Genomic DNA, 15,621 nt, shown 5'->3' with positions numbered 1-15,621 from the left:
GTGAAATTTTAACTAATTATTGTGTTATTTTCTTAAAAAAATTAGACTTGTCAATTGTTGATAGGATATAAATAATTTTGCTAGAATTTAGTCTGGGTTCGTTTTAGCCCCAATTTAAATCCGTCACGATCTAATCCGTTCAGGAGTAATCTAGTCTCGCAATGCATAAACGAAAATGCTAGACAATGAAATACGTCATAATTAATGTATTCACATGACAATGATAGCTTTTAATGACCGATAATTAGCCCAATTAAAGCTCCAACACATTTTTGCGTGATTCCTGCTGAACACATATAAGACATTCAATAGCGTCAGGCGTCTCTACTCACAATAATAAACGGTCCTGATCTAAGGTATGAAAAAAAGATCTAGGAATTATTTTGTAATGCATGCTTATACACACATACCATAACCGCCTTATATTTATATCTTCATTATCCAAAATTTAGTTCTTATCCTCACGGTGGACCAGCGAAGGACTCAAACCCACGTCTGATATTATTTTATAAACATCCAACGACAGATAAAATGCAAAATGATTTCCAGTAGAATATCATACCCGAATATGAAAACAATTTTGAGAATTATTTTGGAACCCTAACATTATTTCTTTCATTTTTTAATTTCTTATGTCTCGACTATTTGATCTAAATTATATATTTCTGCAAAAGAAAACCAAAATACTATTTCATATGAAATTACCGTTAAATTTAACGGCAAAATATTATGCAAACCCCATTTTAAAACCATTTTTTCCTGACAGGGCAGTTCTTTATCTTTTCTACGGTATGTCTTCTGTAACTGTATTTATGTGTCACTTCACCAAAAGCTCAAGAAGATATAGGATAAGCAACTTAAAATCAAGAATGGATGCTTTAGCAATTGGGCTTTCACCTCTCACCTTCTCTTCTCATTACAATCAACAACTCACTTCAAGACATTGCTGCTGCTTCACTTCTTCACTCTCTTCTTCTCTTAATCTCAAACCCTCCATTCATGTAAGTCTTTTTACGCTTATATAAATCAACCCTTTTCATTTATTCATCAGTTCTTTAATGGGTTCTTATCAAGTTTTGATTTTTATATCAAAATGGATTTTCTTGATTTTTCTTGCTTTAGCATTTGAGGGCTGTAAGAATACAAGCAGAGAATGAAGATTTTGAGTTGAAGCAAGCTAAAGATATGGCTGCTGCAAGAAAAAGATGGGAAGCTTTGGTAATTTTTTTTCATTTAAATTTTTTAATTTACTTGTTTTCTGTATGATTTTGTTTATGGTGCAGTGGATTGGTTCAGTGCTATTATGATCATATGATGCTCTTATCTTAGTAAGAGTATTGAGTTCTTGAGACATAACTTCCTTGTCTCCTAAAATATCACTGGGATCATATGTGGTGATCTCTTGTCATCGTGTGAGCGAGGAGGTGTTTTAAAACATTAAAGTATAAGATACATTTCGAGGCCTTTATTCACTCATCAAGGTTTTTGGAGATTTATTGTCTAAGATACATTATATGTTACAGTCCAATGAATAAATTCTTCAATTATAGGTTAGGGAGGGGAAAGTGAAACCTCTTACACCGAAAGAAGCTGGGTATGCAGTTCAGCTTTCCAATACGACCCTTCTCGATGTTCGTCCAACTACAGAACATGAAAAGGTAAACACATTCATTCCACATGATCTGTTCCTGCCACGAGAAAGGCACATTTGCTTCTAATCTTAACTGCTGGTTATGTCTGATTCCAATCCTCAAATGTTTACTATGGTCCTCATGTAGACATGTGTATGAGGATTTCTTTGTAAGCTTGATGTCACATGCTGTAGTTGTTTTTTTGTAGACTAGTTGAATGCTTGAATATATTTTGAAATTCTCCACTTCTAGTCGAATTATGTGTTTTGTAACTTATTTCTCCTTGGTAGAAGATTACTCTCAGGCTCAAGTCTACTACTTACACTGTTACCATGATATATCTTTTTTTGTTGAAGGCTTGGGTTAAAGGCTCAACTTGGATTCCAGTCTTTGACGTGGAGAGTACATTTAATGTGGGAACTCTGCCTAAGAAGGTTTCAAATTTCATGATGGGTATATGACTACTTCATCTTGTCTTTGGTTAAATTTGTACATGCTTTGTTTATGATGATTTCCATTTCCCTTTTAATAAAGTTTATTTGTAAACAAATAAGTAGTATAGAAACGAGATTGGTTACTGGAAATGATGACATCAGGTGGCATACATTTTAATGTACATCTAGAATATTATCTTTTTGTAAAAAAAATGTATCTGATATACCAGTAAATATGCTTTGTTATATGGTAATGTTTTCTATCTGAAGAGTGTTTGATATTTATAGGAGGTTGGTGGAGTGGTGTTCCAACATTATCTTATAACACGTGAGCTGTGCAATATTTTTCCAGTAAAAGTGAAATTTCCCATCAGGTAAATTAGTATATCAGTTGCTAATCTTATTTCTCAACAGTCAGTTTTTATCAGAAGCTGAAAAGAAGTTCTCAAAGGATAAAGATCTTATTTTGGCATGCCAGAAAGGATTGAGGTGAAATTCCCTTTATATGTACTGAAATTAAGTTTTGATGCTGAATGTACTGTAATTATTACGAATTGTTCGGAGTTAAGTGAATGCATTACTTGGTAACTGTGAGAGTTACACTTCTAAGTTATAATTTTTTTTATCATTTAAACGTCAAGATAATAGACAGCTTTCTGACTTAGCTGTGACAGAATAGTAATAAAACCTAGTTTACACTTAATTTTAAATATTAAAGTAGTCATTTAGGCCATAAGTGGTTTGTCTCAGCGTTGCACTTTTACTATCTAGCTTATGGGATGTTACTCCTTGTCTTTATGAGTTAATCATATGTTAAAAAAAAATTCGACTAATCACATCCGTTATCTATTAACTTGACTGACTATATTATACTTATAAACAAATTTAAGTTAATTTAGTGTATCTGTAAAATTGATACTCAATACCTGTATAATTTTTTTGATCTATATAGAGACACAGATACACACACTACCTTTTTTCACAGCACAAGCTTCAATCTGAACCTCATCTTTAGGCAGATCTCTAGCGGCTTGAGAGATTCTATTTGCATAGAATATCTATTATAAAATCGAATTTGTTCAAATCCGTTCAAGGTTGTGAATTTACCAAAAATTCAGACTGAGGTACAAACCTCCACAACGTTGATTAGTCCTACGGATATAAACCTTAGGCCCAACGGGGGAATACAAATCCCTAAAAAGACTGAAAGTCTAGCTTCAGCAACCTCTCACAAGGAATTAAAGATTTAGAAGAATTTCAATTGTCTATTATTTCATGATCAAGAATACAACAGCGTTCTCCATTTACAGCTGCTCGTCATCACTGTAACTGTCTAACCTATTTACCCTCCAAAGGCTGCAACTGATATTCGAACTCCATTTAATACCATTCAACACTCTCACAGCTAATTTCTAGAATTTGTTGTCATTTTTCGTATTTCATATGCTATTAACTTGACTGACTATATTATACTTATAAACAAATTTAAGTTAATTTAGTGTATCTGTAAAATTGATACTCAATACCTGTATATTTTTTTGATCTATATAGAGACACAGATACACACACTACCTTTTTTCACAGCACAAGCTTCAATCTGAACCTCATCTTTAGGCAGATCTCTAGCGGCTTGCGAGATACTGTACAATGCTGGTTACAGAAACCTTTTCTGGGTTCAGGGGGGACTAGAGGCTGCTGAAGAAGAGGTACTTGACAAAGAAAAGTTTTAAATTTTAACCCTTTTGCTTTTACTGATTCTTTTTAGAAAATTCCCTTCTTTGGGGGTTTTTCAAACATGGGTATTTTTGATAAATTTCCTTCTTTTTATTTGTCATGTAATAGTAATATACCAAATCAATCATATCTTTTCTTGAGTAGGACCTTGAAAGGGAAGGTCCACAGCCGTTCAGATTTGCAGGCATCGGTGGTCTTTCAGAGTTCATTGGGTATGTTACCCGGATATAGCTTACCTCATTCTGTTTGTGCACATAAATACATATATGTACACACATATAAGAAAGAGGTTGATTCTTAATCATCTTAAATACCATGGCAAGTTTATATGTTCAATATTGCTGCAGTTCGATATTGCTCTGCTTCAAAGCTAGGGTTACAGACCATGTTTCAACATGGGCCTCACATGGGATATTAGGTGGCTTTTGCACAAACATATCTTATTTAGTAAAAAAAAAGAAAAAATTACTGTTGATAAACTTCCATTTCCTTTGACGATCGGATCCTTCTTTTTGCCTAACATTATGAGTTTCTGAAACTTTTATTCATATGTAGACATTGTTAAAATTGTGTGTATTACCTCATGGTATATTGGAATGTGTCTCCATGTATTTTCAGTGACAAACATCCACACACGCACATGCACGCGTTCACCTGGTAAAACACACCTGAGCACACCCAAGCACAATGTTTTCTCTGGTGCTCTCAAATTGCTGTCAAGTTGGAAATTAGTGACTTAACTTCAGCAACTTAGTCAACTATTTTATCCCTTCCCTGCCTCATCTGATTTGTACCGTAATTATCTCAGTTGGACTGATCAGCAAAGAGCTGCTGCTGCTAAGGAGGGTTGGGCTTACCGCTTAGTTTTCTCAGCTCGCTTGGTAGTAATCTCTACCTGCTTCATTAAATTTACCCATTTGTTTGAGTCTGTATTACACGGATCATTCTCAAATCTAATTGTTTCTGTCACAGGTCGGAATCTTCATTGCTGCTGATGCCCTGTTTATCGGGGCTCAACAAGCTGCACGTTATGTTCAGGACATAAGATCTCACTGAGTATCAGCATTCCCTCAACGGTTACCTATAAAAGAAAAGCACTGGCCTCTGTTGCCACATTATTGACACCAGAGACTCTCAGTTTTTTAACCTGGTTAGTGGATTATCAATTTATGGAAGCTAATAATTACATGTCTCTCTCTGGTTTAACCCTGCTTCAACATCCTTCCTGTATTACCTTCGTACTATATTTTACTTGAGCTGTAAATTTGCATGAGTTTGTGGCAAGTGTTGCCCCCATCAATTTTGTTAAACCTTTAGTGGCTTGTAATCAAGGTTTCTTGGCTAGATATAGAAATCCATGTTTACTGCTTTAAAATGGATCTTTTGTTTCTTCAAATTAATCTTCATCATTTATGGAGCTCAGTGGCTGTTGCGCCAATGAAATCTGCAGCTACTTTAGCTTAGAATCTGGCTCTATGAGCTTTTCCCTTAGGTTGTTATGTATCCAAAAATATGAATTGTGTTGTTTTGTTTCACTAATGTCGACTTCACAGTTATTAAATATATGCTTCATCTGTTTTAGCTGCTTTATTACTATATTAATATTAGGAGTAGCACTTGGAGGAAAAAAATATTAGGAGTAACACTGGGTTCTCTGCGAACCCTAATGTGACAAACTGCTAAGTTGAACAGAGATAAACACTGATACTAAAAACAAACCAATCCAAATACTTGGTGTTTCTGCTTGTCGAGCGCGGTCTCCTCTAGTACCAAATTACAGAAAGACAGAGCCTGGTGTAGAATATAAAGTTGCAATTAATCATGAACTTAAATTTAATAATTTGGCTCAGGTTAGATAGAATATGGAATGGCGACAGCAAGAAGAGGCCCTTTCTTATGTATAGCTAGACCAGTAGTCTCGGTCATATCCAAATCTTTCCCCTTGGTTCCGTTCGGTAGTTCCCAATAAAATTTGTGCAGAAGATTTGCTAGTACCAACTCATTAGTGACCATAGCAAAAGATATTCCAGGGCAGCTCCTCCTTCCAGCTCCAAATGGGATTAGTTGGAAGTCATGGCCTCTGAAATCTATAGTAGAATTCAAGAACCTCTCCGGCCTAAACTCATCCGGTTCATCCCACAAAGAAGGGTCTCTTCCGATTGCATAGACATTTATAATAACCGTGGTTCCAGCAACAATGTCATATCCCATAACATTAACATTGTTCCTTGCTTTTCGTGGAACTAATAATGGGACTGGAGGATAAACGCGAAGAGTTTCTTTTATCACTGCTTTCAGGTAAGGCATCTTCTCATAATCATCTTGAGCAATTATGTCAGACTTGTTTTTGAAGATTAATCTCAACTCCTTTTGCACTTTCTTCATGACCTGGGGGTGCCTTAGCAGTTCTGCCATTGTCCATTCTAAAACTGTGAATGTTGTATCAGTTCCTGCTGCTAAAACGTCCTGCACGAAGCAAAAATAATTTTGAATAGCATGTAAAGAGTTGGTCAATAAGTAGATGAAGCGTATTTTTAGCACTTCTAAAGAGAGATTGGTTAATTACCAAAACAATTGCTTTGATGCTCTCTCTGTCAATGGAAAAGCCAGTTATGCTCTTATCATTGTAAATCTGAAGCAAAACGTCTACAAAGTCCTCTGCACCTTCAACTTTTTCTCGTTTCGAAGTACTAATATGTTCATCAACTATTCTTTCGAGAATTTCATCAAACTCTTTAGCAACTGCATCTACTTTATTGTACAAACCCATTACACTGCTAAGCCATGCAAGCTGTGGAATGTAGGTTCCAACATCAAACCCACCCAGTAGACTCGCAAACTCTTTCATCATCCTCCTAAACTGCCTCCCACCCTCTCCCTTGCTAAACCTCCTCCCAAAAGCTGACATTGAAACGACATCGTTCGTGTAAGCCATCAGCAGATCACTCAGGTCTACTACCGAAGGAGAGGATTCAGCAATCTTTTTCACCAGGAGGGCAGTTTCATTTTCCCTCACCTTCCTAGTGTCATAAACTCTCTTGTTACTCAAAAGCTGGATGACACATATACTTTTCATTTGCCTCCAGTATTCTCCATAAGGCGCAGATGCTACATCCTTATAGTTATAAAGCAGCTTTTCGTTAAGCTTTGACCTAGGCCTATCTGCAAAAGCTAAATCATGAGTTTTCATGACCTCTTCAGCCGCATCAGCAGATGAGACAACCAGAGTTGGTATCCTACCAAGGCGTAGCAGCATGAGCGGTCCATATTTCCGGGACAACTTTTGGAGGGAGCGATGCGGGTATATGCCTAACTTATGCAAGTGTCCGATGACTGGGACTTTTGAAGGAGAAGGTGGTAGCTTTTTATGGCTAGCTGAAGTTGCAAAGAATCTTTTGACGACGAAGATTGTTAAAGCTAAGGTTACGAGTGCTAGAAGTAGGGGGTGAAATAGTGGTGAACTTACTGCATGCTCTAATATTTGCGAATGAGCAGGCATTTTTAATGGTTGCATGACTATCTTCTTCAGTGATCCAGGTCTGTAGAGCTTCTATCCAACACGATACATGAATATGTGATGGTGAAGATAATGTATATGATTGCGTTTTATTTAGATAAGATGGTCGCTCTGTTTCTCGAAATTTCTGTAGTCATATTACCTTGCGTTGCTTAGTTTGCTTATCTATTCATGTTGCATCAGAAATGTCTACTGGAGGCCCCTTATAAATTGCAGATTGCTTGTTTTAGTTTGTCGACAAAAGAGTGACCACATTTCTATTAGGTGGTGGAATTTTTTTACCAGGTTCATCTTATCATATTATCAGTGGCTGGCAAAATGCTTTTACATTTTCCTAGAGTTTTAGACGGCTTGTTAACCTTGGATTGACGTAGTAATTTAAGTAAGCAACTTATTTTAATTTTGTAATATAGAAAACAAACCACATATCACAATTCACATACTAGTTTCTAAACACATGCTTGAACAATAAACAAAGTTAAAAGAGGACTACATGTAAAGAGAAATGTTTGAGAACTAGTAAATGAGGATCCGTAATTCTGAGAGCTATTCAGCTACAGAAGATGAAGCATAACATGAGCCGAAAAAGTCCACACCGGAGTGGAAGCAAGAACTCCCAAATTTTATAATTTGGCCAAGGTTAGATAGAATATGGAATGGCGACGGCAAGAAGAGGCTCTTTCTTATGTATTGCAAGACCAGTAGTCTCGGTCATATCCAAATTTCCCCCCTTCATTCCGTTGGGCAGTTCCCAATCAAACTTGTGGAGAAGATTTGCTAGTGCCAACTCATTAGTGACCATAGCAAAAGAAATCCCAGGGCAGCTCCTCCTTCCAGCTCCAAATGGGATTAGCTGAAAGTCATGGCCCCTGATATCTACAGTTGAATTCAAAAACCTCTCTGGCCTAAACTCGTCTGGTTCATCCCAAATTGTAGGGTCTCTTCCTATAGCCCAGGCATTCACAATAACCATGGTTTTAGCAACAATATCGTATCCCATGACGCTGACATCATTTCTTGCTTCTCGTGGAACTAATAATGGGATTGGAGGATGGATGCGAAGAGTTTCTTTAAACACTGCTTTCAAGTAAGGCATCTTCTCACAATCATCTTGAGCAATTATGTCAGATTTGTTTCTGCTGTTTAATCTCAACTCATTTTGCAGTTTCTTCATGACTTGGGGGTGCCTTAGCAGTTCTGTCATTGCCCATTCTAGAACTGTGTATGTAGTATCAGTTCCTGCTGCTAGAACATCCTGAAGGAAGCAAAAATAAATTACAATAGTATATAAAGAGTTAGTGTCAATTAAGGAATTGTAGTGTGCATCAAGCACTTTTTCTACAGAGATTAGTTAGTTACCAAAACAATAGCTTTGATGCTCTCTCTGTCAATGGAAAAGCCAGTAATGCTCTTATCATTGTAAATCTGAAGCAAAACATCTACAAAGTCCTCTGCGCCTTCAACTTTTTCTCGTTTCGAAGTACTAATATGTTCATCAACTATTCTTTCAAGAAATTCATCAAACTCTTTAGCAACTGCATCTACTTTATTGTATAAACCTGTTACAGTGCCAAACCATGCAAGCTGCGGAATGTAGGTTCCAACATCAAATCCACCCAGTAAACTCACAAACTCTTTCATCATCCTCCTAAACTGCCTCCCACTCTCCCCCTCACTAAACTTCCTCCCAAAAGCTGACATCGAAACAATATCGCTCGTGTAAGCCATGAACAGATCACTCAAGTCCACAACCGAAGGAGAGCACTCAGCAATCTTCATCACCAGGAGGGCTGTTTCGTTTTCTCTCACCGTCCTCGTATCATAAACTCTCTTGTTACTCAAAAGCTGGATGACACATATACTTTTCATTTGCCTCCAGTATTCTCCATAAGGCGCAGTTGCTACATCCTTATAGTTATAAAGCAGCTTTTCATTAAGCTTTAGTCTTGGCCTATCTGCAAAAGCTAAATCATGAGTTTTCATGACCTCTTGAGCCGCCTCAGCAGACGAGACAACGAGAGTTGGTACACTACCAAGGCGTAGCAGCATGAGCGGTCCATATTTGTGGGACAACTTTTGGAGTGAACGATGCGGGTATATGCCTAACTTATGCAAGTGTCCGATGACTGGGACTTTTGATGGAGAAGGCGGTAGTTTTTTCTGGCTAATTGAAGTCGCAAAGAGTCGTTTGATGAGGAAGATCGTCAAAGCTAAAATTATTAGTGAAAGAACAAAGGGTTTTAGTTGCAGTGAACTTACTAGTTGCTCTATTATTCGAGAATGAGCAGGCATTTTCAATGGTTGTGTGACCATCTTCTTCACTGATCCAGGTCTACAGAGCTTCTTCTATCCAGGACCTCCTTGCGGCGTGTTATGTGTACAGGTATGCAAGTAGTATATTACTAGTAATAACTTGTATAAGATGGTTATATTCCCCTTTTGCAACAACAAGATACATGAACGGCTAGTAGTATAACGATAATGTATATGATTGAGTTATATTTATATAAGATGGTTGCTCTATTTCTAGAAATTTCTCAGTCATGTCATCACGGGCGGATCTATAATTTATTTAGGGATGCATATTGTTTTGAGAATACACCTTATGTTTCTTGGTTTGCTTATTAATAGAAATGTAAATCAGTGAGGCCATGTATACAATTTAGATTGCTTGTTTTAGTTTGTCAACAAAAGAAGACTAACGAAAGAATGACCGCATTGCTATTTTTGTGGTTGAAAATCATTACCAAGTTCTTATCAAATTATCAGTGGCGGGGAAAATGCTACATTTTGTTGATCCTATCTAGAAGATTAGGAGTCTTTGACAGCTTGTAAACCTTGAAATAATGTAGTTATTTAAGCAAGCAATTTTCAAACTAACGGTCAACCCTTCCAAACTAACGCCGTGTTATTACCGTCTATCAGAGTAGTCCTTCTGATGCCACTGAAACAATAATAAGGAAATTGAAACATGTCTCTATCTTTAGTGATCACATTAATATCTAACCCATTTATTTTGATGTTAAAATTTAGAAAACAAACCATACATCATAATTCACATACTAGTTTCTAAACACATGTTTGGACACAAAACAAAGGTGAAGAAGGCTAGAACTTGAAAGTATGTTTATGTATTTGAATTGCTAATGATAATTATTGAGATATGCGTAAATGTATTGCAGACTAGGCACCAGAAAGAACAGTCCATATAAAGCTGAGCCTCCTGATCGACGAGAAGGAGACTAACAGCAGGCTAAGACCACTATCCTATTCTTAAGGAGACTGACTCTGAGTTTAAAGAATCTAAACTCGGGTTCAAACTGCAGTTAGAACCGCTGGAAGTAAGACTCGACGTATTGGGATGAACCCTGTTGAATGATGTCATTTAGACGGTGCACAGAAAATGTTAAACTAGCAGCACATGGAACTGTTAAAATGATAGTAACATTTATCAGATAGTCTCTGATGATAGGAGGTTCTGAAGAGAAGTTGCAGACTTGCCGACCCGTAAAACATACAAAATCACAAGCTCTTTTCCATTTGTTAGATGAAGCTGGTTTAACATGTAACTGCAGAGCATGGAAAGCCAACTCATCTCTTACTTCATGAAGTTGACTTTGATCATAGGTTGACCTTGCACAATCAGCAAAGTACTGCAAGATAGAAATTAAATTATAAACCTATTATTAGAGTTTGTGAATAATATTTGTAAGAACTATAGATGCACAGTGTTATATAATGAACACTGATTAGTGGAGGGAATGAAAAAGAGTTCAGGTCCTTTAATAGCAGATAGTTCTGAATAATCTTATTAAAAATGTAAAAGGCCAAGGTGTGTTTAAGAATTAAGAGTGTAATCTCTAGTAAGTAGAGCACAGAAGATTGTACGGTATGCAAATCTTAGGCAGAACATGTAATTAGATGTCTTGGCTTGTGCAGGTTTTGTTTAGAGGGATTCGATGGATTAGCTTAGCTTTCCACAATTAGAGTATGTAGTTTTCATATAATTCTGAAAACTCTGCCTCCATGGACTCAGATGAGTTCTCCCTCATAATAGGCCACAACTATGCTGCTGCTATTATGCATTGCCTCAAGACCACTTTGATCTGCAACTCAACGATGAGGCTTCATTTCATACTCAAGACTTTGTTTATGAGAAACCTCTTTCTCCTCGCACTTTGGCAAGAATTAAAGAACAAAATCTGCTAATCCTAAATGATGGTTCTGTTAAACAGGACTTGGGACCTAACAATAATAACAAATCATAACGTCAATTATTTGAAAATTGTGGGACTTTGATTTAAAAACGACTTGTTAATTTTCATGTCAGCACAAAATGATTTCAAGTTTTTTATTTTCTTGTAAATTTTAATTTCAACTAGTATTTGTGCCCGTGCAAGGCACGTGTCTAGTCTACAATTTCATATATTGTTGTAATATTTCGACATCAATTTTATATTATGTTGTTATTGTTCAAGAACATTATCTTTTTATATTATTTTAAAATTTAAGTATGAAAAATGTTAGTACAAAACCAATAAACCCATATTTTAGCTATTCACCGCACACAAAAGTACTTTCTCTTTTAGACCATTCATTTGCAAAAGTACTTGTCTTTAACGGTACCTCCGTTGCGAAAGTACTTAGGAGTGAAATACAAGATAGAGGGGATGAATGTATTTTTTTAGATTTTAATTAATTTTGAAAGCGTTTGGCTTAATTGAATAAAGCAGATTTGATCGTATAGTGATAAAATGTTTAACTTCAAGTACACAAACAAGTTATCAAAAACTCACTTGATTGTATTAATCAAATTTGTTTTACTACAAATCTATGTTCTTAGAAATAAGAACTCAGTGACAATTCTTGAAAAATAATTCAAGATAATTTCTTAGATCTGTTTGATTACTTCTAAATTAAGAACCCGTGCATGCTTTATAGACTAACATCACGGATTTACAAAACTTGCACTAAAATGTACTAACATAGTTTCTAAATCTATCTTGTCTATTTCCATTTCCAGTTTTAGCAAATCTGTGCAGAATCTTGTAGGTTTGTGACCCTCATTTGGCCAGTGAATCTTGACCATTGATCTTGAATTCTTCAAGATGCATTTGCTATCTTTCCAATTTAGTGATCGAATTGTTTGTTGATTGATAATCTTGAATATTCAATTTGCATGCATTCTGAATTATGAGATAGTATGTCGAGGTCTCTTTTGTTCTGTAGAGATGTCACATATCAATAAATATAATGACTTATTGATATCTTGAGTTCTCTACATGTATCTTTGACTTGTCGAGGTCTCCAGTTTTCTACATGTAGAATGACTTGTCGATATCTCTAGTTCTGTACATAGGCTTTTGACTTGTCGATATCTCTAGTTCTCTACATGAAGATTTGGCTTGTCGATATTTCTAGATCTCTACATGAAGAAATGACTTATCGATATCTCCAGTTCTCTACATGTTCTTTTTGACTTGTCGATATCTGAGATCTCTACATGCATATTGACTTATCAATATATCTTGGGACCTCTCTATAAGTCATTTTAGACTTCTCGATATCACTTGATCTGTGACTTGTAGATATCTGACTTAGAACATTTTTCTACAACAATATTATTCAAATCCAAGCTGCTACACTTCTCTATGAGGCATGATCAGGATTTGATCTTCTTTCAGAGTTTATTCCTTACCTTGAAGGCTGTTGACAGAAAAATTCTCCACTCTAATCTACTTAACATTTTTACAGTATCAAGGAATACAATTACAAAATACAAAATTAGATTATCATAAAACTTATCCTTAGGGTTGTCAATGTGAAACATACAAATTTACAAGGTAAAACTTTCATAAATATCCTTGCAGTTACATTTGGACATGATTTTCATGACTTATCTGAACTTCTCATAACTAAGTTCTTTTCTAATTAGATCCTTGAGTTCGACTAAGATTTCAAGTTCTTCGAAATCTTAGTTCCTCTTAGAGCTTCACCAGTTTGATCCATTATTCCAATGAGTAACTGTCAATCAGGTTGATCCTGTATCTTGATAATCTGTATGTTTTTATATTCAGAAATATGCCATTTGCAGACACCCAGCTCAACCTCTTTGCCTTCAATTCAATTGACCTCTGCTCAAATATTTCAATCTCCTTAGCATATTTTCTTTCACTTTCCTCCCTTTCAGCCTTTTCCCTTGCATCCCTTATATTTATTCTCTCAACCTCTGAGCCAACGCAGCCTTCCTCATCCTTGTACATGAATCTCTTACATCCATCAAACTTATTACTCTCTCTCCAATTCTATAGTTGAAAATGTTTCAATAACTTCTCTATTTAGCAAAATGAAGGTGTCATCTTTGTAGTAGATCCCGACTTCTGTAACGACTGGAAATTTCGCGACGTAATTAAGTGAATAAAGTATGATTCTGTGATGTAATTATAATTTATGTGATTTAATAAAGGTATTAAATGATTTTGATGGTTAATTATCTTTATTGTATATTAGTAACTGGGAACGTAAAATGACGCGTTCCAGTTTGATGAGTCGGCTTAGGGGATAAGTTGTGTTGTCGGGCCGTCAGGTAGAACGAGACCCATTTTAAAAGAGAATAAAAGTATTTAAATGTGAAATATATGTTGTTATGTGAAATGGAAATGTTTAAGTAAGTGTTTAAGTAAGTCTTTCAGTGACGTGTCAGTTGGTATAAAGGATTAATTGTGAAGCGTAAATGAAACACTCAGCGTCGGACCGTCAAGCAGAACGCAACTCGTTACACGAAAAAGGAAATTTAGTGATCAAATATGAGTTGTGATGTGTGGATATATGTGTTTGCTTGTATGTATGCATGATTACATGATCTGTTGATTTTTTAAGTGATTTAAGGGATTTATTTGATTTAAAATGAGGTTTATTGAACCTTTATATAATTTATAAAATTATCCGAGTATGGTCAAGGCGTGAAATTTATTTTGTTATCTTAAAAATAGTCCTAGAGACTTTCTAAAAATGATAGATGGATTTATTTCGTGATCGGTGCATTTTAAAATGATTTTATGGAGTTAAAATGCTATTTTCAGCATAATCTTGTAAAATCCGTATTAAATCAACCGTTCGCTCAAAAATTATTTTAAAATATGGTCGAAAAGCTAATTTTGAGATCTTTATTCTAAAATTGCTTTTCGTGACATTTTCATTTTTATTGAGAGAGCTACATAATATTTAAATTCATTTTTGAGTAAGAATAAAAGAAAATTTGAAACTCATTTAATCAAAACCAAACTACCCTTCCTTGGTGGTTATAAATCCCCACACCCCACCCCCTTCTTTTCTTTCCTCACCACCAAATTCTCTCTTCTCTCTTTCTTTTTTCTCACTCTCGAAGCTCTCTCTCTCTCACACATACACTCTCGGTACTCTCTCTCTCTCTCTCTCTCTCTCTCTCTCTCTCTCTCTCTCTCTCTCTCTCTCTCTCTCTCTCTCTCTCTCTCTCTCTCTCTCTCTCTCTCTCTCTCTTCAATCTTTCCTTCATTCTTCATCATTTTTCGATTATAAGACCATGCACATGCAAGATTTTGCTTCCTCTATTCAGATATGTAAATGCATGTTGCTATCTCCAAAGTTTTTGAAAAACCCACAGTTGGATTATGTGGTTTTGGTTCGATTTTGATAAAAATAAAAGGGGTTTTTGATTTTCAAATAATTGTGAAAGATTATATATGATTGCATGCGTGTTTTTGATGTATAAATTGGTGGTTTAGGGTTGGAAACCCCCGAGTGGGGGCACCACCGTGAAGCCACCGCCACCGGTGATGAACTCCGGTGAACCGGTGGTTAGTGATGATGTTGAAACTGAGCTCTAGTATCCCTAAACTACATTTTTATGTTTGCATGTGTTGATTCCTAAAACCCGAATGGGTTCTTAATTTTGAGAAAATGAAATTGATTGTTCATTGATGAAAATGACTTGTTGATGTTTATTCTTAGAAGTAATTGAGAAATTAGATTAGTTGATGATTTAAAGAATCAAAATTCATGGTTGCATGTGTTGATTTTGGTAAAATTCGAAGGTTGTAGGTTGAATTTTAAGAGAATAAGTGGAATTGTGTGTTAAGGTGAAAGATCAATCTTGTAGATTCCAAATTATGTGTTTAAATGAATTATAGAGTTGGTTTCTGGATGAAGTATCAAATGCATGTTAAGTTATAGCTTTGCATGTAAAGATTTGAGTTAAAAATGATGTAAAAGGACGAGTGAAGCTTGATCTCAAGTTTATATGTGATTTTCTTACTTGCATGTCCAT

General features: G+C 35.7%; 3 protein-coding genes across 5 annotated transcripts; 1 reads left to right on the top strand and 2 right to left on the bottom strand.

Annotated features, from left to right (window-relative positions):
• The first annotated feature begins 782 nt into the window (after positions 1 to 782).
• On the top strand, positions 783 to 8,572 carry LOC141723746 (rhodanese-like domain-containing protein 11, chloroplastic). Its single transcript, XM_074525632.1, has 10 exons — positions 783 to 1,001; positions 1,123 to 1,218; positions 1,551 to 1,658; positions 1,988 to 2,084; positions 2,354 to 2,393; positions 2,480 to 2,554; positions 3,684 to 3,771; positions 3,944 to 4,011; positions 4,608 to 4,680; positions 4,772 to 8,572. Exons 1-10 carry the CDS (start codon positions 792 to 794, stop codon positions 4,853 to 4,855), a joined length of 939 nt encoding a protein of 312 aa, XP_074381733.1. The 5' UTR covers positions 783 to 791; the 3' UTR covers positions 4,856 to 8,572.
• Positions 5,651 to 7,322, bottom strand: LOC141723745 (cytochrome P450 736A117-like). The gene is made up of 2 exons (XM_074525631.1): positions 6,366 to 7,322; positions 5,651 to 6,265 (listed from the first exon to the last, which is right to left on the bottom strand). The coding sequence occupies exons 1-2, from the start codon at positions 7,311 to 7,313 to the stop codon at positions 5,651 to 5,653; spliced, it is 1,563 nt and encodes a 520-aa protein (XP_074381732.1). The 5' UTR covers positions 7,314 to 7,322.
• Positions 7,763 to 9,952, bottom strand: LOC141723743 (cytochrome P450 736A117-like). Of its 3 annotated transcripts, none has more exons than XM_074525630.1 (3): positions 9,572 to 9,951; positions 8,676 to 9,480; positions 7,763 to 8,571 (listed from the first exon to the last, which is right to left on the bottom strand). In XM_074525630.1, exons 2-3 carry the CDS (start codon positions 9,363 to 9,365, stop codon positions 7,957 to 7,959), a joined length of 1,305 nt encoding a protein of 434 aa, XP_074381731.1. In that variant the 5' UTR covers positions 9,366 to 9,480; positions 9,572 to 9,951; the 3' UTR covers positions 7,763 to 7,956. The 3 variants fall into 3 exon arrangements, with proteins under 3 accessions (XP_074381731.1, XP_074381730.1, XP_074381729.1); XM_074525629.1 differs by having other exon boundaries at positions 9,576 to 9,951; XM_074525628.1 differs by having other exon boundaries at positions 8,676 to 9,952.
• Positions 9,953 to 15,621: the final 5,669 nt, after the last annotated feature.

The sequence above is a fragment of the Apium graveolens genome, chromosome 5 (genome assembly GCF_009905375.1).
Source record: "Apium graveolens cultivar Ventura chromosome 5, ASM990537v1, whole genome shotgun sequence".
Classification (NCBI taxonomy): domain Eukaryota; kingdom Viridiplantae; phylum Streptophyta; class Magnoliopsida; order Apiales; family Apiaceae; genus Apium; species Apium graveolens.
This window is presented reverse-complemented; position numbering and strand designations above follow the sequence as displayed.